This window comes from Nycticebus coucang, chromosome 5 (genome assembly GCF_027406575.1).
Source record: "Nycticebus coucang isolate mNycCou1 chromosome 5, mNycCou1.pri, whole genome shotgun sequence".
Classification (NCBI taxonomy): domain Eukaryota; kingdom Metazoa; phylum Chordata; class Mammalia; order Primates; family Lorisidae; genus Nycticebus; species Nycticebus coucang.
The window spans coordinates 45,419,913-45,443,218 of record NC_069784.1 but is presented as its reverse complement, the minus strand read 5'-3'; the positions used below and the strand labels follow the sequence as shown (position 1 = coordinate 45,443,218).

The 23,306-nt window shown below is 33.4% G+C and overlaps 1 protein-coding gene across 1 annotated transcript in view; it reads right to left on the bottom strand.

Annotated features, from left to right (window-relative positions):
• SYCP1 (synaptonemal complex protein 1) overlaps positions 1 to 23,306 on the bottom strand; it is a 128,734-nt gene that overhangs the window by 22,526 nt on the left and 82,902 nt on the right. The window contains exons 21-27 of the mRNA XM_053591310.1: positions 21,779 to 21,841; positions 21,554 to 21,616; positions 15,541 to 15,657; positions 14,939 to 15,049; positions 13,492 to 13,584; positions 12,917 to 12,991; positions 3,035 to 3,094 (exon numbers count right to left, since the gene is read on the bottom strand). Of these exons, the coding sequence (XP_053447285.1) occupies positions 3,035 to 3,094; positions 12,917 to 12,991; positions 13,492 to 13,584; positions 14,939 to 15,049; positions 15,541 to 15,657; positions 21,554 to 21,616; positions 21,779 to 21,841 (582 nt within the window). The remainder of the gene's footprint in view (positions 1 to 3,034; positions 3,095 to 12,916; positions 12,992 to 13,491; positions 13,585 to 14,938; positions 15,050 to 15,540; positions 15,658 to 21,553; positions 21,617 to 21,778; positions 21,842 to 23,306) is intronic.

The following is a 23,306-nucleotide window of genomic DNA, read 5'->3' as shown; positions in this document are numbered from 1 at the left end:
TTATTTTATAGTTTTAAATTACATTAACCTTCTTTGTTACTTTACTTCCCCTTTTAAGGTGAAAATGAGGTATCTGCCCCTCTTCATCTTCACAGAGTTGCTAGGAAAAGAAGTAAGATATCTCAACTCTCTATTTGACCAACAGTTAAGGATTCTCTAAAAAATGATTCTCTGTTCCTACAAAAAGCCTTAATCTGTGGTTCATTCCACAGATTAAGCAAGAGGGCAATTTATTTTCATTTTCATTCAGTTTCTTTCATACACTGATTGATGTGTCCTCTTTCTCACCAATAAAATATTAGCCTTTTCCTATCCACCATCTTTTTCCTGTTTGCTTCCAAAAATAGGGGGGGAAAATTATGAAAAAATATAAAGAAAGAGAAATTTTCAGGAAAAAAAAATCATGAAATAGCTATTTGCTTCAATTCTAAAAGTAAATAAATTGCGAATTTACTTTAAATATTTGGACATTATTTCCACTCAATTTCCTCAGTTCTCTTTCATTCTACCTTTGTACATATATCCAGCTTCTTTTAGCACCTGGCCTAGAATTCTAGTCAAAGCTAATAAATAGTTTCTTTAGTGTGATCATAGATGAAACTCACGCTCATCACTTCCCATCTTAACATTTCCATTGGTGACCACCATCTCCATGAATACAATCAAGGCAATCACTCATATGAAACAATGGAGCATCAAATAATGAGGGATCCAGTGACAATACTTCAAAAACTTGGTGGCTGAACATGCAATGAGTTTAAATTAGGCAGGTAAAGGGTATAACATAAAGAGGCAATTGCATGTACTATAAAAAATATTAACTGGGAGACAAGTACAAAGTATGTTCTTTTCTCCTGAATATTTTACTATCTTGCCAGGTGATTTTTTACTAAATCTCCAAGTATCTCCGGGCTTAAATGTATCCATCTATAAAATCAAGCAGCTAATGAGATGATCCGGAGCTAAAGAGATGATGTGTCATTTCATAATCCTTTTTCCAACAGCTATGAATTTTGATAGCAAATTTTCACAGAGTTTAATTTTTATTTTATTTTTCTACATGTTTCTATATAATAGTTGATGACACAATTTTAATGAAAGCAAATTTTTTTTGCTCCCTCAATTCATCAGGGGTCACCCTCTTGTAATCTCCAAAAGTTAACTGCTTTCGTGGACAAATCTTTCCTCCCCATAGGCCTGAGAATGGCAATTTAAACTTACTGCACCACCTTGTGGCCATGACTGTTAACTGACATTTTCCAGCTGCCTAAAAGAAAATGGTCAAGAATACCAAGCTATCCCTCTTCAGAATACATGATGGAAACTACGTACTTCCTTGCAAGTTATATTCTTTTTTGAATGTTACTTTTCCATTAATGCATATATACCAAATATTCACAATGTTATTTGTTGTATTTTTTAAACAAACACTTAAATGGCATTTACTGTCAAGTATTATTTTAAATGCTTTACAGATACCATCTCATTTAATCCTCAAAACTTGAGGAAGCTATTATTATTATTTTTTTATAGATAAGAAAACTAAGGCATGAAGAAGTTAAGCAATGTGCCCAAACTCAGAAATACTTGGTAACTTTAATGATTATTACTTATAAGGCTAGTACACATATTTCAGTAGTGTTGGAGCGAAGTGTAGCAAGACCTAGTTAAATTTCTTCACTTCATTTATCATTTTTTTCACTTTGTAACATATATATCTAGACCCCCAGATAAAACACATGGAATTTACTAATCTATTTAATTACAGATACAAATATTAAGAAGTATATAAGAATCAAAAGCATCTCTATAAGATTGTGATATATACTTTCTTAATATGAACATATTCTGTATTTCAAAAAAATATTAGAGATTAACAAACTTGCTCATCTTCATTAGATACTTCCTTAAGACTATATCGAACCATACTGGCTAATTGTATTAATCCAAGTATAATGTTTTCAAGTGTCTAGAACATCTGAAGCACTCAGTATTCATTCACAGGTTCAATATTTTATTTCCTTCTTTTCTTTCAACCTAAATTTAACAAAATTGTAGAACTGTCTAAACTTTACAACTGAACTTTCCCCAAATTATTCTGATTGTCATTTTCAATTTATAATCACAGCTATCTCTGTGGGGACTTATGAGACTACATCATTGTGTATAAAGAAAATACTTAATCATTTTAACCAAAAATTAGTTAAATCAAATTCTGCAACAATTCTACATTACCAAATAGGTTAAAGGCTGAGTACTCTTCTTCCCCATAACTAGTGCTTCCTCCGACATGTAAGGGGCACCCTGAGGTAATGTTGCTACCCACTCTCTGCTTCAGTGGGGGGGGAGTAATGATTTAATGTGATTGGTGAATTAGAAGAAAAGGAGAAACTGACACATACAGACCCTTCCTTACTCCTTCTTGAGAACCAGATAAACGACACATTCATCCTCTGCTCTTTTAAGACACAAGTTTTACTAAAGCAGGTCATCAAATGGGTAAACCTGCCCTAGTCAAGCTCTACCTGTGAAGAAGTAAGTTAATCTGTTTAATTTTGGATTTCAGGATTAAAAGGTCCTCTTGCCTTCAAATAGAAGCCAATATTGTTACCAATAATTATGATACTGTTTCTTTTCTGTCTTTCTCAGATGGTTCAGAACTTAAGTGAAGAAAACAATGTCATTTATCAAGCCCCTTCAAAATCTCAAATTAGACATAATCAAAATTGAAGCTTTAGAATCTTTATGAAAATATTTTGCCTCTAACATTATAAGTTTTTTAAGAGAGAAACACAGAATTACCTAAATAATTTAAGATAATACTGCAATTAGGATTATAAAAAAATTAAAGTCTTCTCAACATGACAATTATTTTGAAATTTTTAGTTAATGATTTACATTATAGCAAGAAACAATTTAGGAAATAAAATTGTATGATATACACAAAATGTTATTTTCCAACTCATAAAAATTATTTCTAAGATGTTAAAAAATGAATGTTATTAAAACAACTATAAAAATTGTATTCCCTTACCTTGTCTTTTTTTTCTTTAAGACTAAGTATGTTTTCTTCTGCCGCTGTTTTGAGTTTTTCCTATTAAAAATGAATATCAAGTATATACAACATAATTATCACTATTGTTGCAAATGAATGTTCTTATCAAAATCTTTCCTAAGAGTATTAACAAAGAAAGAAGACTAACCTCTCAATCTGATAAAACAATAAAAAGAAAAATAAGTTAGTTCCTTTCTACAGAGGTACTATTTGGTATTTATTATCTTTTCTTATTCTGATGTATCTCTAGTGTTTATCTGTGGAATCTTGAATGAATCTTTTAAAATTGAATCTCAACTTTCTTATTTATAAAATGAAGTAGATGGACAAGATTATAGAATAAGAGATATACACATGTAACTTAACTGGGTAGAGTTATTAAGAGATTTAAAATACTATGAGCTTTTAAAGCTTTTTAAGCTTTTTTCCTGTATGTTTAAAAAAGGTGTGTTTCAATTGAATTTTGAATAATGAACAAGCTTTTGGCGTGAGATAAAAGAGAAAGATAAAAAAGAAAAATCTGAAAAGCAAAAATAATCACATGAATACAGAAAAGTACACAATAATTAAGAGTAATACATAGCTTTTGCTGAAAGTACAGGATGTTTGCATAGAAATAGACAAGATAAAAATAGAAAGAGTGGTAGTCAGAGCGGAAAGTGTAATATACAAATACACAGAATTTATTCAGAAGGAAAAAGAAAACTTTAGCCTGGCCTATAAAAATGAGTATGTTGCACGCCTTTAATACGATAGCCATCTGAACAATGGAATTGTCTGTAGCCCCAGGGAGCTTTAAAGATCTCAAAGAAGGGAAAGTGTGCTCAGAACGTCAGGCAATCAAACTTGCCTTTCCTGCCCATGATGCCTACACCAATATTTATTGTCACTGAATGCCTAATGTGCACCATGGTTATCTCTCATAGTACTGCTCCTCACCAGATAACTCACTTCACCATAAAAGAAGTGGTGGTAACCTGATGTAATGGTATTGTTATTAGGCACTCTATCACCTAACAATGGTTGTCCTTCAGTTAGAGTGACAACTGGAGTATATTCTAAGGAGCTTTAATGCTGTCTTCTAGGATGAAGTATATTCTCTAAACTAGAAATATTTCATTGACTCTCATATTCAATATTCAGTTAGAATACATATCTTGGATCCTGAAGGACAGAAGGAAGAAAGCACCTTCCATAATTGCACTGTCACTACAATTCTGGCTTTGCTGTTCTAGAGATCTTAGTACATTCTGTTCTGTACTAGGTACAGCACAAATTTCCAAGGTATGAATTAGTTCATACATAAATATATATCTTTGATAATGGTTAAATGATCATGGGTTCCTGAAGACCAAAGAGATGGGTAAATCTATTAAGGATCCCTATAAAAAGGGCCTGGAAAAACAGAAGAGTGACTTGAGCCATTGAAGTAGAGAATGATAGCCTTGTGACCAAATTTCAGACCTAGGTAAATTTATCAGCTTAGAGCCCTCTGAATAAAAGGAAACCTGAGACTCCTGTGGAAAGCTTCTACAATGATATCACAAATACATACTGCATCCTTCCTAACTATCTTGTCCACTAAAGATGAAAATTTTAAGACTTACGGGTAATTGGACATTGACTAACACTAATTCTTATGGATCGATAATGTCACTTTCTCATAGTCAGAGTGCAAGCTATCAGGGTTGGATGATAAATGGAATTTAATCTGAGCCCACCTCATGGTGAGCCCCTGGAATCACAAACCTATCTTGTAGTCATTTCTTTAGATCCTAAGCATATGGTTTAAATAGATAAATTCACTAAGAGGTATAATCCCCACATAGATTCTGATCAGAGTGAGAGATGTTAATGTCTTTGAAATTCTTCTTACACATCAAGATAGTTAAGAAACAAATTTCCTATCACTAGGCAGAGATTAAGGCCCATCAAACTATTAAAGATGTAAAGAAGGTGATTTATCATAATTCTATAAATCCAATCTAGTTAAGACTAACATCTAGCAACAATTTCCTCATGCCAAAGGACTTAAAGGTAAAAATGGGGATTCCAGGTTTAATGTAGAAGATGGCCAACTAGAGGCAGCTCTCAACAGACTGTTCCAGCTATAAAGAGGAAGATAATTACTAAGTGAATTATGAGCAATTGAAGTTGGGAAGTAAATCACAGGGAGAGCTAACAGAAGCATTCACTGATCCACTGAGAAGAACTCTGAGGATGAAGAAACAGAGGACAGGACAGTTATGTAGCATTCCAGATCCAAAGGAGCCCAGAGCCAAATAACTACAAAAGCAGTCCCAAGAGTGACTTTTATTGCAATACTCACATCCAAAAGAACAGAAAGAGTGCAAAATCAACAACCTAATGAATCATCTCACAGAACTGGAAAAGGAAGAGTAATCTAACCCCAAACCCAGGAGAAGAAAAAAAATAACCAAAATTAGATAAGAACTAAATGAAATGAAGAACAACAACAAAAAAGATTTGGAAGATTAATGAAACAAAAAGTTGGTTCTTTGAAAAGATAAATAAAATCAATAAACTTTGGCCAGATTACCTTGAAACAGAAAAGTAAAATCTCTAATAACCTCAACCAAAAACAAAAAAGGGGGAAATAACAGATACTACCAAGATAGAAATGATCACCACTGAATAATACCAAAAAAAAAAAAAAAACTACACCCAGAAATTTGAAAACATGAAGGAAATGGACCAATATCTGGAATCACACTACCTCCGTAGACCTAGCCAGGAAGAAATAGAACTCTTGAACAGACCAATATCAAGTACCAAAATTACAACAACAAAAAAAAGCTTCGAACAAAAAAAGTCCTGGATCAGATGGTTTTACACCAGAATTCTATCAAACTTTCAAAGAAGAGCTTGTACCTAACCTATATTGCAGAATCTTTCCAAAACTCTGAGAAGGAGGGAACCCTCCTCAACTTTTTCTGTGAAGCAAATACTACCCTGATACCAAACCCAGGAAAGAACCTAACAAAAAAAAAAGAAATTACAGACCAATATCATTAACAAATATTAATGCAAAAATACTCAATAAAATCCTAGCAAATAGAATTCGGCTACACATCAAAAAAATAATACATCATGATCACGTGGGCTTAATCCCAGGGATGCAAGGCTATTCAACATACACAAATCAATAAATGTTAATTCACTACATAGAGGCAAAGCCAAAGCCAAAGCCAAAGACTATATAATCCTCTCAATACATACAGAAAAAGCATTCAACTAAATTCAGCATTCTTTTCTGATAAAAACACAAGAAAAGAGGCATAGATGGGACATTTCTTAAACTGATAGAGGCCATCTACAACACATGCACAGCCAATATACTGAATGGGGAAAAACTGAAAACATTTCCACTTAGAACTGGAACCAGATAAGGATGTCCACTCTAACCACTACTATTCAACATAGTTCTGGAAGTCCTAGCCAAGACAATCAGGCAAAAAGAAAGAGATCAAGAGTATCCAAATGGGGACAGAAGACATCAAACTTTTGGTCTTTGCTGATGATATAATCTTGTACTTAGAAAACCCCAGAGAGCCAACCACAAGACTCCTGGAAGTGTTCAGGAGATACTATAATGTCTTGGGATATAAAATCAATGTGCATAAATCAGTAGCCTTCATATATGCCAACAACAGTCAAGCTGAGAACCAAATCAAAGTCACAATACACTTCTTGGTAACCTTCACGAAAATGAAGTACCTTGGAATATACTCAAGAAAGGATGTAAAGGATGTCTACAGAGAGAACTATGAAACTCTGAGAAAAGATATAGCAAAAGATGTTAACAAACAGAATATACCATGCTCATGGCTAGGGAACAATGTTATCATTAAAATATCTCTACACAAACTGATCTACAGATTTAATGCAATTCTCATTAAAACACTGCCATCATACTTTAAAGAACTTGGAAAAAAAATAGTTCTTCAATTCATATGGAACCAGAAAAATCCCTGAATTGCCAAAGCAATTCCATGACATGAAAACAAATCTGATGTATCATATTACCAGACTTCAGGTTATACAACAAGTCTATAGTGATCAAAACAGCATGGTACCGGCATTCTTTTATGCCAGTAGATCTATAAAACAGAATAGAGAACCTAGAAAGGAAACTAGCCTCATATCACCATCTGCTCTTTGATAAAACAAAAGCATACACCGAGGAAAAGAATGCCTATTTAACAAATGGTGCTGGGAGAACTGGTTAGGCACATGTAAAACACTAAAATTGGACCGTCACCTCTCAACACTTACAAAAATTAACTCATTCTGGATAAAAGATTTAAATCTAAGAAATGAAATGATAAAAACCCTATGGGAAAGTAAGGGAAAACTCTTAACAATATTTGGCTTGGAAAAGAATTCATAAAGAAGACCCCATGGCAACTGCAGCAAGAACAAAAATAAGAAAATAGGACCTGATTAAGTTAAAAAGCATCTTCACAATTAAGAACAATATCAACAAAGAAAATAGACAACTTTAAGAATGGAAGAAAGTATTGGCATGTTACAAACTGGACAACAGAGGAGTGACTAGAATCTACAAAGAACTCAAGCAAATCAACAAGAACAGAGCAAACAACTCCACCAATCAATGGGCAAGCATCATCCCTATGAAGAAAGCATAATGACCAACAAAAACAGAAAAAGGGCGGCACCTGTGGCTCAAGGAGTAAGGCACTGGTCTCATATGCCGGAGGTGGCGAGTTCAAACCCAGCCCCGGCCAAAAAAAAAGAACAGAAAAAAACGCTCATTGTCCCTAATCATCAGAGAAATGCAAATCAAAACCACTTTGAGATATTACCTAACCCGAGAATAGCCCATATCACAAGGTACCAAAGCTGCAGATGCTAGTGTCAGTATGGGGGAAGCAGTACACTCATGCCTTGCTGCCTGGATTGCAAACTAATATAGCCTTTTTGGAAAGTAGTATGGAGACTCCTCAAATAACTAAAAGTAGACCTTCCATTTGATTCTGAAATCCCATTAATAGGTATCTACCCAAAAGAAAAAAAATAATTTACCATAAGAACATTTGCACTAGAATGTTTATAGAAACACCACACACAATTGCAAAGATGTGTAAACAACCCAGTGGCTGTCAATCCATGAATGAATAAACTGTGGTATATGTATACCGTAGAATACTATTCGGCCATAAAAAAGATGGAGACTCTGCATCTTTTGTATTTACTTGGATGGATTTAGAGAACATTCTCCTAAGTAAAGGATCTCAAGAATGGAAAACCAAGCATTCCATGTACTCAGTACTAATCTAAAAATGGTAGATCAGCAATTACAGGCCCACATAAGAGGACACAATTGAATTCAGGAAGGGGAGGAGGGGACTTGGTAAGTTCCCACTTATTTGGTACATTGTAGGAGTATACAGCACACTTCCTGGATGAAGGATTCAATTACAACTCAGACTTGGACTTTACCTCTTAAACACAAATAATGAAAACTAGTTGTATGTATCCTCATATTAACCTGAAATTAAAAAGACCATATACACCTTCTAAATCAACCAAAGTTAGACACACACATATTAAAGAAAAAAATTAATATGCAATGAAAAATAATATTACAAAAACATTATCCAAATACGTATCTTATTAACAAGATGTCAATATTCAGAATCTACAAGCCACTCCTACAACTTGACAAAAACTACTAAAATTATTTAATGCAATTAAAAAATGGGCAAAGGACTTGAATAATCAATTCAAAGAAGGTATCTTTCAAGATATCTTCAAAGGAGATATACAAATGGCCAAAAATCATATTAAAAGATGCTTAACATTGCTAATCATAAGAGAAATGCAAATCATCACCATAATGAGACATCGCCTTACACACATGGGTTACTATCAGAAGAACATAAAATAACAAGTGCTGACAAGGATGTGGAAAAATTAGAACTCTTGTGCTCTGTTGGTGAGGTTGTTATGCCAAACAGTATGAAGCTTCTTAAAAAAAATTAATGGTAGGGTGGCGCCTGTAGCTCAAGGGGTAGGGCGCCGGTCCCATATGCCAGAGGTGGCGGGTTCAAACCCAGCCCCGGCCAAAAACCAAAAAAAAAAAAAAAAAGGAACAAAAAAATTAATGGTAGAATTACTATATAATCCAACATATGTTGGTGTTCATCAGCAAATCCTTATAAGATCACACCTTCTATGGACATGTCACAAAATCTTTTTCACATCTACATCCCACTCACTTTAGAAATAAGCCAGTATTATAATAATAAAACATTTATTATTATGATATAAAAGTTTTAATTTTTATATGTACACTTAATGTGCTTTGAAGTTCTTTTGAAAATAATTTATGATCTTTAAAAATTTTCACAGCACATTGAAGATCCTCTCTCAGCACACCAGTTGAAAAATCACTGGTCTAGAGTATAGTTTAACTCATTAATTTGTTGATTTTTCTGTCTGGATAACCTATCCATTGCTGAAAATAGTATGTTTAAGTCTCACAGTATATAGAGTCTCCCTCCTTTTATATCCATTAATATTTTTTATATATATATTTGGATGCTGCAATGTAGGGAGCATATACATTTACTACTCTTATATTCGCTTATTGAACTGACCCCTCTATCTTTACATAAAGTCCTTCCAATTGCCTATGACTGGTAGATTTGGGGGTGAAGGAGGGTGTCTGCTAATGGGTTTATTAGCTTATGTTGCAAAACTGTCACTATATTTAAAAACTATGGAATTTTACAATTTAGGTGATTTGTGGTAGGTAAATTACATCAATGAAACATTTTAAAAACTGACATAGCCAAGCCAAGAAAAAAGACAAATCTAAAGTAATAGCTGGAAACTTTAACACACCACTTTCAGCAAGCTATAGAATGACTAGGCAGAAAATCAGCAAAATATACAAAATATACAGAGAGGGTGGAGCAAGATGGAGGCCGAGTGCAACCCCACAGGGTGAGATTGGGAGAGAAGACTCCAGGCATCTCTGGCTTGTGGGATCTTCCCAGAAACATCCCTTTGGGGACACAGGAAGATAGCGAGAGACTTCTGGACCCCAACAGGAGGACAAGAGCAGTGGAGAACTGGACTCATGAAAACCTTACGCCAGAGGCATGATAACTTAAAGAGCAAGAGGAAGTGAAAGGAAAATCAGGGCAAGGAAACAGATAAAAGAAAACACTCATGAGGAAGAAACAGCAGAAAAATCCTGGCAACATGAAAAACCAGTCCAGAGCAAACCCCCAAGGGACCATAAGGTAGCTACTACAGAGGTGTCCACTTATAAAGAAATATTAGAAATGACAGAAGGGGAATTTAAAATGCAGATAATGAAAACAATGAACGAGATTGCTAAGAAAGAGGAAAATAGCCAAAAGGAAATCCAAAAACAGAATCAAATAAGAGATGAACAATATGAAGAATATAGAAAGGACATAGCAGAGCTGAAGGAACTGAAGCAGTCATAGGGAACTTAAAGATGCAATAGAAAGTATCAATAACAGATTAGACCATGCAGAAGAAAGAATCTCAGAGGTAGAGGACAAAGCCCTTAAGATAGCTCATATAGTTAAAGAGGCAGAGAAGAAGAAAGAGAAAGCAGAATGTTCACTGACAGAATTATGGGATTTTATGAAGTGTTCAAACATACGAGTTATAGGTATCCCAGAAGAGGAAGAAGAATGCCCCAGAGGAATGGAAGACATACTAGAGAATATTATAAATGAAAATTTCCCAAATATCACCAAAGATTCTGACACACTGCTTTCAGAGGGATATCAGACCCCAGGTTGCCTGAACTCAAATAGAGCTTCTCCAAGACACATTGTGATAAACCTGTCCATAGTCAAGACAAAAAAAAAAAAGATTTTGCAAGCTGCCAGGAGTAAGCATCAATTGACCCAGAGTGGCAAATCCATCAGTGTGACCACAGACTTCTCTGATGGAATTTTTCAAGCCAGAAGACAATGGTCATCTACCTTTAATCTACTTAAACAGAACAATTTCCAGCCCAGAACTCTATATCCTGCTAAGCTAAGCTTTAAAATTGATGGAGAAATAAACTCTTTTACTGATATGCAAACATTGAGGAAATTTGCCAAAAGACCAGCTCTATAGGAAATACTTCAACCTGTTCTACACACTGACCATCACAATGGACCACCAGAAAAGTAAGCACCTAGAAATTAAAGGATAGAACCTAGCTTCCACAATGATGTAAAAGACAAAACTAAGTAATGGACTTTCACAAAATAAGATGAACAGAACACTACCACACTTATCAATTATCTCAATAAATGTTAATGGCTTGAATTCCCCACTGAAGAGGCATAGATTGGCTGACTGAATTAAAAAACACAAGCCATCCATTTTCTGTCTGCAGGAAACACACCTAGCCTTAAAAGACAAATTAAAACTCAATAGTAAAGGGTTGGAAGACAATTTTTCAGACAAACGGAATTCAGAAGAAAAGAGGTTGCAATCTTATTTTCAGATACATGTGGATTTAAAGCAACTAAAAACAAAAAAGATAAAGGTGGTCACTTCATATTTGTCAAGGGAAAAATACAAGAAGACATTTCAATTCTAAATATTTATGCACCCAACTTAAATGCTCCCAGATTCTTGAAACAGACCCTAATTAGTCTGAGCAACATGATATCCTGTAACACCATAAAAACAGGGGACTTTAACACTCCTCTTACAGAGCTGGACAGATCCTCTAAACAGAAATTAAAGATATAAGGGACTTAAATGAGACCCTAGAATAGTGGTTCTCAACCTTCCTAATGTTGTAATGTATTTGCTACAAAGGAGTTGCGACCCACAGGTTGAGAACCGCTGCCCTAGAACAACTGTTCTTGACGAATGCAGATAGAACACTCCATCCCAAAGCTAAAGAATATACATTCTTCTCATTGGCCCATGGAATTCTCCAAAATTGATCATATCCTAGGACACAAAACAAACCTCAACGGAATCAAAGAATTAAAATTTCACCTTTTATCTTCTCATACCACAAGGCACTAAAGGCAGAACTCAACTCCAACAAAAATGTTCAACCACACAAAGGCATGGAAATTAAACAACCTTATGCTGAATGACAGTTGGGTGCAGGAAGACGTAAAAAAGGAAATCATTAACTTCCTTGAGCATAACCACAATGAAGACACAAGCTACCAAAACCTGTGGGATACAGCAAAAGCAGTTGTGAGAGGAAAATTTATCGCTTTAGATGCCTACATTATCTCCTGTTTCCTTGCCAGCAGACCCATGATAAACCCTTTCTTTTCTCAAAAGCTGGTGCCATGGGGTTACTTCCATGCACATATGCAGTGACCCTATTCATTGGCTGGTAACATAAGAACTAAATTAGATGTATGTAGGGTATTTAACACAATGCTCATATACAGAAAACAAAAATAAAATAGTATTTGTCATTTTAAAGTGTAAATCAATTCACTTTGTAAATTCCAAAACACTTTACAGATGGCCATTTTTTCTTGAAAAGGAATAGCTTTTAAAAATCTAAATATGTAAGCATTTTTAATGTGAGATAATGTTTCTCAAATACAGTATGTTTAAAAGAATTCATATTCATAAACATGCTCTTCGCACTTAAGTGCTAAATACACGTGTTAAGCATTTAAATGAGAAAATATTCTAAATACTACATACTAGAAAAAACCTTACAGGAAAAAACTACAGTTTTCTCATCCCCAGTTAGTATAATTTATCAAATTATTTTCTGATATGATATTTATAAAAATGCAGAACTGCACCTAAACCTTATAATCATTTTATATGTAATGCCACAAAACCTACTTTTTCCTCTCTTTCTATTTCAAGTTGCTTCTTAACAGACAAAAGTTCATTTTCAATATTAGCTAGTTCAAGTTCCTAAAAAAAAAGAAATAGGATGTTTGTAAGTGATTTCAAGACAATGAAAACATAAACTATTGCCTCAAGTAAATGCAGTTTGGTAGAGAAATAAATGCACTCTACTTTAAAAGTCTACAAATACAGAGGCTGTTAGTTGAACATAACTAAAGACTTCATTTAAACAAGTTTTTACAATTTTCTCAAAAGATTTAACACTATAAATAACTCACCTACTCTCCGAATTTACACCACCCTCCTTTCCCATTCTCCATCAGAGCTCCAAGCTCATTTATTAACTGGAGTTTATAACATTTCACGTGAAAAAAAGAGTTTGATCTACTATTTCAAGAAATAACTTGGGAAAACACTTAACTAGAAAATCAGTAAGATCCCTTTCAGATTTAAGACTTTGTTTCTGTAGCTTAAATAATTACAGTTTTCCTTAATAATTACTCTTTACCACCAGCTATGCTGACAATATGAAAACTGGCCTTTACTTCTATTGTTCTATATCTCACCAAAGACGCTTTCACTGCTGACTGTTCTTGTTCTTTGTTCTTATAAAATCCTAATTCTGAATCTCTTTCTTCAACAATCTTATCATACTGGTGCTATATTAAACAAAGAAAACATTATTGGGTATATTAAAACTGAATAAATGTTTTAATAAGATTGGCATCCTAACATATTTAACTTATTTTCAGAAAATGGTGTTTACAAATTCTGTAATATGTCTTTGAGTATAAATTTTTTTTTTTTTTTTTTTTTTTGGCCGGGGCTGGGTTTGAACCCACCACCTCCGGCATATGGGACCGGCACCCTACTCCTTGAGCCACAGGCGCCGCCCTGAGTATAAAATTTTTTCAATTATAGTCTTTGCATTCAAACAACCTAAGCATCAAAACACTTGTTCCAAGATAATAATTTTATAAATAAGAATTAAAAATAACACTAGAACAAAAAATAACTTCTTAATCAGAAATACTGAATTTTATTATTTAAAAAATATGCTAGAAACAAAAGGAATTACAGAACAGTGGCTGATTCCAAATCTGCTACAGGAAATACAAGATAAGCCTTGAAGCCTTGAATATTTTGTCATAACAGAAAGTTATTCTCTTAATCTATTTTATCCAAGACTCGTAGTGTCAAGTGAAAATCCCACTAGCCACAGGTAGGAAAATTTGAGTTTTCAATAATGATAAAAGCTACTCTGGATTGAAACATACCAAACTTGTCTAAATCTATGAGTTCACAATGTTACTTAAATTATTTTTTAATCCTCACTGGTTACCTTATAATAATGTTATATTCCAGCAGCAATTTTTAAAAATGAATAGGTAAATATATCCTACCTCTTATCCAAATCTTAAGGGAAATGAGGCTAAATTTCCTAAGAAAAGGATTACTCTCGAACAGTAGTTCTCAACCTTCCTAAAACCACGATGTATTTTCATTGTTACAAAGGGGTAGCAATCCACAGGTTGAGAACTGCTGATCTAGAATAATAATTCAAAAATAAAGGACACTCAAATACACAACATGAGCCTTTCATCTTATTTATTCCTTTAACCAAAAAAAAAATGGCTTAGCCTAATATGTGTTAAATACACGTAGAGGATACAAGTATTAATCATCTTAGGTAAATACTTAAATAAATGTAAGGTAGAAAGCACTAAGAGACTTGGAGAATCCAGAAAAAGTGAGTATTTCCATCCATCACAGATGATTACAGTGATTTCCTTAAGGAAAAAAAAAAAAGTCCAAAACCATTCAGGCTCAACTTTGTATAGTTAAGATCTGAACTTAGAGAAATGGAGGATCAAGGGTTATTTTAGCTGTAATTAGTCATTGTTACACAGAAAATTATTTTCTCTTACAGATCAGAATACTATTGATTTCACCATTTTTAACAGAAATATGTCTCCAATTAATTTTCATTATATAAAAAGGAAAATAAATTACCTTATGTTTTTCCATAAGTGCTACCATTTCAGCTATTTTATGTTGGCATCGTATATCAATTTCTTTCTGTAATTTTACTGCTTCATCAGCTATTACTTTTGCTTTCTCAACCTATCAAAGCGTTTCTTAAAATTAATGCACGAAAAACAAATTTAACTTAAATGTAAAGATCATATGCTCTGCTTATATAAAAAGTAAAGCTCCAAATCCAGGCAATTATCAAAACCAAGCAGAAAATGTACTATTCTTTTGGTTTCTTTTAGGGAGTTCTATCAAGGAGATGACAGTACAATACTGCGAAAATCACCTAATCCTTTGAAAATAATTATGTACTACTCAATACTCAAATATAAGGATATTTTTCACTTTATTTCATTCATTTATTTCATTTCATTTTATTTCATTTATATTTTCATTTTATATATATAAAAATATAAGGATATTTTTCATTTTATAGAAACTAATAACTGTTCCTAATGAAAATTTACTAAATTTTCTTAATAATCATAACTGAAAATTAAGAATATTACCTTTTTCTTAAAATGCTAATAAAATACAAAACTTTAGTATAATAAATTCCAAAGGCATATAGTTTTTCTTACCTCTCCCAAAAGATTTTCTTCTGATATTTTTTTGTCCTTAATTTCTTTTTGATAGTTCTCAGTCATTTCTTCAAAATTTTGTTGGGCACTTTCTAGTTCTAATTCTAATTTACTGACCTTTAAATAAGGAAAATAGCATGAATATTAGTAAATGCTGTGAATTACCTGAAAATATTCCATTTTTATTTTGTGGTTTGGAAATTTTTTTTTTTTAGACGGAGTCTCACTTTGTCCCACTTGGTAGAGTGCTGTGCTGTCACGGCTCACCTCAACCTCAAACGCTTGGGCTTAAGCTATTCTCTTGCCTCAGCCTGCCAAGCAGCTGGGACTACAGGTACCCACCACAGCGCCTGGCTATTTTTTGGTTGTAGTTGTCATTATTGTTTGGCAGGCCCAGGCTAGATTCAAACCTTCCAGCTCCAGTGTGTGGCTGGCTCCCTAGCCACTGAGCTATAGGCACCAAGCTGGTTCTGGAAATCTTAAAGGATTACTTATTTGTAGAAGTTATGATTGGATCATTTTCCTTACCATTTTCATATAGTGAGATGTGCTTTACTTTTTACAAAATCTGTCTTATCTCCTAAAATACATATATTGTCCTAACAGAAGTATTTGAAGTTTTGTCATTTAATTCGGATTTTTCATAAAACTAAGTAATATGTTTGGTTATTCACATTTTCTGTTCTATGAAATCTCTGTTAATGTCTTTCAAACATTTATCTATTGGTGTTTCATCTTTTTTATGATTTATAGGATTTCCATATTAATTATAGATTCTAATCCTATGCTCCTTAAATATGTTTAGTGGGTATTTCTCTCAATTTAAGGTCTATCTCTTTGCTTTCTAAATAATCAGAAAGTATTAATTACAGTATATATAAATTTATCAATGTTTTCAAACATGGTTATATGTGTATAGAATAGGGGTACAATTTCATATTTTTATATATGTGAAAATGACATACTATCTTAGTTACCTTAGCTATACAATCAATCTTTATATCTGTTAGGGCACATTTTTCTATCTTGTTCTTAAACAATGCCTTAGTTATTATTGGCCTCTTGCTCTTATACAACATAAATTTTCAAATCAGCTTGTTATATTCTACAGAAATTTACAATGACATTTTAGTTAAATATGTAGATCAATTTGGAAAGAATTAGCATTTTCATTTTCACACAAATGGCATGTATTTTAAAATTACATTTCCTAATAGCTTACTGCAGGCATTTGAGAATAGTAATGATTTTTTATGTATTATATGTCTAATAACCTTACTAAACACACTTAATAATTCATCAATAGATTCTTCCAGATTTTCTACATATACAACTGTTGTCTCAAATATCTGAGTCTGAAGTTTGCTTTGTCAAAAGATTTTAAATCACCAATTCAAGTTCTTTACTACAACTATCCAGGTTAATTATTTCTTCTTAAGATTGTTTTGGTTAATCTATTTCAGTGTAACTTTTTCACAAATATATTGGTATGATGATGTTCATGGTAAAAGTATTTTACCTGAAAATATTACCTAGATATCTAAATATCTAATTCTAATTTTATGAAGATCCATAAGACTTTGGTAAATATATGTTGTAATTTCTAGATTAATAGAACCATGATTGGAGGACATACCTATCTTTAAAATGTTGGAGAAATAAGGATATTTTTAGATCAAAAAGTAAGACAAGTATACTTTAAGAACACTCAGACTACTTAACAAAAAGAAACATGGCCACAAAATTCAAAAGATCAAATCAGCTGCCATTTGATCCTGCAGTTCCTCTACTAGGTGTATATCCAAAAGACCAAAAATCACTTTATAACAAAGATATTTGCACCAGATTGTTCATTGCAGCTCAATTCATAATAGCCAAGTTATGGAAGAAGCCCAAGTGCCCATCAACCCATGAATGGGTATATGTATACCATGGCATATTATGCAGCCTTTTAAAAAGATGGAGATTTTACCTCTTTTATGTTTACATAGATGGAGCTAGAACAGATCCTACTTAGTAAAGTATCTCAAGAATGGAAGAAAAAATATCCAATGTACTCAGTACTATTATGAAACCAATTTACAATTACTCACATTTTCATATGAAGAATAGATCACAATTATGGCCCAGGATGAAGGAGGGAAAATGGGGAGATGGGAGGGAAAAGGGAGGTCAGATCGAAGGAGGGTGAATGGTGGGATCACACCTATGGTGCATATTGCAAGGGTACATGTCAGATCTATTAAGTATAGAGTATAAATGTCTTAACACAATAATTAAGTAAACGAGATGAGGTATATATTAACCAGTGAAATATAAGCTAATTCTGTATGAAATCAGCACATTGTACCCTATAAATTCATAAATGTATAAAAAAAGAGAAAAATAAAAAATAAAAATAAATATTAAAACACCCAATCAATGAACAGGTATATGTTTATTTACATAGGTCCTCTTAAATTGATCTCAGCAATGTTTACTACTTTTATGTGTTAAGAGTCTTGCATATACTTTGTTTTTTTTTTTAATTTTGGATGAACATTTTCCAATTTAATTTTTCTGCCACCTGCATACTCTACAGCTCTTATTTATTTTAGGTGGGAAAGAGGTTGGTGGATTACCTGTAATTATTCTATGGTTATAAAAGAGAAAAACATAAACTCACCTGATGATTTTATTATCAATTTTAGGTTACATAAAATTAACATGTTTTTCTATATTTTTGTTTATAATTTTTTTAAGTGTGATACTTCTTAAAGCAATTTCCAGGATGAAGTCCAGGCTTCCTCTTGCATGTCTCACAGTAGAAATGATTTCTCTCCTTCTATCTTTTCTCATTTCTTCTGCTCAAACCATGCACTCCTTTGTTGATCTTTTTTTCATTTTGCATTACAAAATGCATCTTCCCAGTTAGCCTTTCCTCAGTGTCAGATGATGATGGTCTTTGCTTCTTCCATGAGTTTCTATTCCTCACATTGCTCACAAATTAAGTGATGAGATTTTTCCTATAAAGAACGGTATACTTGCACTTTTTCTCCAATCTCCTTCTATCCAAGAAGTGAAGGAGGTAGCTGTTCAAAACTACAGTTTTCATCAGCCAGGAGAATAATTTTTTTCCCACCATGTGGAACTTCCTTGTAGAATCTCCTTGTAAATCCACAACATCCACAGTACCGATCAGCTCTACAGACACTTCCCATAAACTTTGTGCAACCTGAAATAACTGTCAGTTTTTTCAAACTATAAGGCTGTTTTTCCTATGACCAGTGATCAGCTGTGTTTGAGGGCCAAAGAATGTACTCAGCACTGTCACTAACCTCTTGTCATGGAATAAGAGGTACATCATTTTCAGCTCACATAATTCACATTCCTAAAGTTTCTTCTTTTTTCAGAACACTTGGAAAATCCTTCCTAGAAGACATTAACTGTTCCTGTTATACATATCTTCGTTTACACAATTCCCGAGCAAGTTGAGGACTTGTGTAGAACAACAACAACAAAAATGTATCAGATATCTTCCAACATTATGGCAGAACAGGAAAATCATTATGTTGGATGAGGTCTGACCTAAGATCAGACCTAAGATCAGAAAGGGTTAATATGAGGGTAGACATAATTAGGTTGTATTTTTTGCATTTCTTTTTCTTTTCTTGTTGGGAATTCATTGAGGGTACAAAGAACCAGGTTACACTGATTGCATTTGTTAGGTAAAGTCCCTCTTATAATTGTGTCCTGCCCCACACACTGTTTGCATTTCTAAGATACTGTCTGAATTGTAGTTGAATCCTTCATTAAGTGAGCCATATCCTCCCACATTGTACCGCTTATGTGGGAACTTACCAAACCCCCTTCCCGACCTTTTGAACGTAATTGTGTTTATCTCTCATGTAGGTCTATAGATGTTCATCTACTAGATTCAACATAATTTTGAGTACACGGGATGCTTACTTTTTCAGTCAGGCAAACCACCTGCCTTAGACTCTCAGAATGCTAGGATTACAGGCATGAGCCACCATGCCCAACCAGTTTTAAACAATTTCTAATTTTCCTTGTATCTCTTCATTAGCCCGTGAATTATCTTTTATTGTGATGTTTAATTTCCAAATATTTGGGCTTTTCTGGTTTCTAATTTAATTCTATTGCAGTAAAAGAATATCTTCTGTAAGACTTCAATACTTTGAAATGTACATAGACTTGTTTATGGTCTAGTATATAGTCAGTCTTAATAAACATTCTATGTGCATTTCAAAGAATTTACGTTTGCATATTTAGTGTTCTATAGTTAATAGTGATGTTCAGATTTTCTGTATCTTTTTTTTACTAGTTGTATCAACTGCTGAAAAAGCAGCATTACAGTCACCAACTATGCTTATGAAATTGCTTATTGCTCATTTTAGTTTAAGTTTTTGCTAAATGCATTTTGATGCTCTTATTAGGTACAAACATATTCCTTACTGTTGTATCTTTCTGAAGAACTGATACCTTTATCATGATGAAAGGCCCCTTTGTCTCTGATGATATTATTTATCTGAGTCAGAGTCTCTTTAGGTTGCCCTGGACAGAGTGGCATCACAGCTCACAGCAACCTCAAACTCTTGGGCTTAAGCAATTCTCTTGCTTTAGCCTCCCAAATAGCTGGGACTGCAGGCACCCACCATAATGCCCAGGTGATTTTTGTTGTTGTTGTTGTTGTTGCAGTTGTCGTTGTTTAGCAGGTGCTGGCCAGGTTCAAACCCACCAGCCTTGGTGTATGTGGCCAGTGCCCTAACCACTGAGCTATGGACAGCAAGCCAGTATTACTTATTCATAATCTATTTTGTGTATTATTAAAATCATCACTCCAGCTTTCCTATGCTTATTGTTAACATGATAAATAGTTATAACTATCTTTCATCATTTTATTTTCAACCTCTTTATTTCTTTTTATTAAATAATATGTATTTCTTCCTGGCAGCATACAGCTTGGCCTTGGTTTTTTTAATTCAGACTAACAATCTCTGCCTTTTCTGTAAAATATTAGTACATTAATATTTAATGTAATTATTGATATGGTTCCGTTCAGATTTATCATTTTATTATTAATCTTCTATTCCTATCTCTTTCTTGTTCCCTCTACTCACTTTTTGGAGCATATCAAATTTTTGAGTATTCCATTTCAATTCCTCTACTGGTCTTTTTGCTATTGTTATGGATTAAATAATTGTATCTCTCAAAATTCATATGCTGAAATCCTAACCCCCAATGTATTAGGCGGTAGGGACTGTAGGAAAGGATTAAGTCGTGAAGGTGGAGTTTTCATTAATGGAATTAGTGTCCTTGTAAAAGAGATTCCAGAGAGGTCTCTTGCCCCTTCCGCCTTATCAGGACATAATACAAAGATTGCTGTCTATAAACCAGGAATAAGGACCCCATAGGCGCCACCCAATCTGTCTTCATTTTTAATCACAACATTTATGTATTTCTAATTTCCAAGAGTACTAAGGAAAGACGTATAATTTTTATGTTTTGCACTAGAAAGACACATACTTAACACATAAGAACTACTGCTTTCCATTCAAGATTCAGAAACTATCTACTGAGTACTTACTAAGTGTCAGTCATTGATCAAAAACTTAGGAGTAAGATGACAAAATATAGCTCTGACATCATGTGCTTATATTCTAGGGTTTTAATTTATTTTCTACAAATTGACAGTTCTCAATCCCTTGTGTAACAAGATAACCATATTTAGAAGTTATTTTTAAATATAGCTTCTAAGACTCTACCTCAAACTTAATCTCACTTTTCACTACAGGGGGTAAGAAATACGAGTACACACAGGACACATGAATACACATATATTTTTAGCTGTACAGCTAAATCACAAGTGAGCACTCTATTACAATTAAGAGCATTGATCTTCCCAATCCCAAAAGATTACAACCTTTAAAATTTGTGCAAGCAAAAATATAAAAATTCTAAATACTCATCTATTTGCTAGTGTTTAAAAAACAAAAACAAAAATACCAAATACCTTTATTTCGTAAACATTAAGTTGCTTGCTTTCTGCTGTACTTTTCTTCTTCAAGGCCTTATTCTGTTAAAAGTTAAAATACATAATTATATTCAGTACTACAGTGATTCAAACTTGCACATCCACTGTCTTAGACTTATATTAGTAATGACATGAAAAGAATTATTCTTCAAAACTGTGGTAAAAATATGTTTGATTTTGAGAATATTTATAAATAGTTCATACCTCCTGCTGAAGTTCTTCAATACACTTGTTTTTATTTTCAACTTGTTTCCTTAAATTGTTACACTAAAAAATTATCAGAAATTGTAATTACTTTATTTGGAAATTGGCAAAATAAGCAATTTCAGACTAATAAAAATATTGCATAAAGCACTGATAAAGAGAAATCACATTATTAAATAGTTCTACTAACACAAAATTATATAAATATAATAAATTTTAATAAAGATAATCTCAATGAAAATCTAAACATGTTTTAATCTAAAGAACATCTAAATTTAGCTACTTTACTTGGTCAACTCCACACAGAAAGTGAATATTATTAATCAGATTGTGAAAAGCAGCAACCAGATGCAAGCAAACCTATAATTTGCCTTCTTCCATACTCATTATTCCCCATTTCTCATTTCTGAGATTTCTTTTACTTATTTTGTAATAGAAAAATATGATACTTCATTCCAATCTCTCTCATTGAAATAGCAGCTAAACCACTTTGTTATATCTGACTTTTTGAAACTGTCTGAAACTGTTTCATCTGGGTACACATGGATTAACAGAAATTAGCCCAGGAAATATGTGGCGTACCATAAAAGTATAGATTTCCAAGTGGTCTTAAAAAATCACAGTAATGTATATTTGTGGGAGGCAGACAGGCTGAATTCCTCAAGACCTTCCAGCTCAGGGTAAAGTGCCTAGTCAGGAGAATCTCTGCATGACTATCCCTGCATAGGGAAATCAGCAATGCAGGCAGCTGAGGCCATCAACTAGTAGCTTAGGCTAAAGAAGCTGAGATGTATGCCTGAGGAGATGAGACTTGCTCTCCCCCCTACCCTCCTGCTTGCACCATTATCTGGCCTCCTCAGATGTTCCATTATCCTACGTCCCTATTTATCTAACCTTCTTGGGGGCTGTAATCTCCCCTCTCTCATTTTTAACCTTGACTCCTAACTTGTGACTGCTGTGCATTGCACAGCAGTATATTCTGTTATGTACTTAAAAAGATTCCAGGAAACAGGACAGGTGCTGCACTGCTCTCATGCTGCCACCAGGCACATGAAACAGTGTATGACCTTCCGGTTTTATGCACTAACTTTGGTATAAGTTTCATGCTTTCCTCAGCACAATCTCCCTTGCTTGACACTGTCCCAGGTTGGGGTCCATTAGATGCCCAATATACATTGTTCTAATTTCTATCAATGTAGAAAGAAAGTTCAATGGAAAAACTGTTTAAATCTCCCTCTTTAGCACAAATATTGTTAAATTATGTTTCTTGAAACAATCACATGCAGTTATAGTCAACTAAAATTTTGAAACTGAAAAATAATATATGGCATTCTTATTTACAAATAATATATTTTATCTAAAGTTTTAAATGTCCCACACCCACAAATGGTCTCCTTCAAAAAATTCAAAAGAAAACTAAGTGAAAAAAAGTTATAGAAAATTTAGAAACATTTCACACCAATTTGACTGTTAAAACTTATTAGCAGTTCAAACTTTTTATATACAATTTGTACTTATTTAAGAAAAG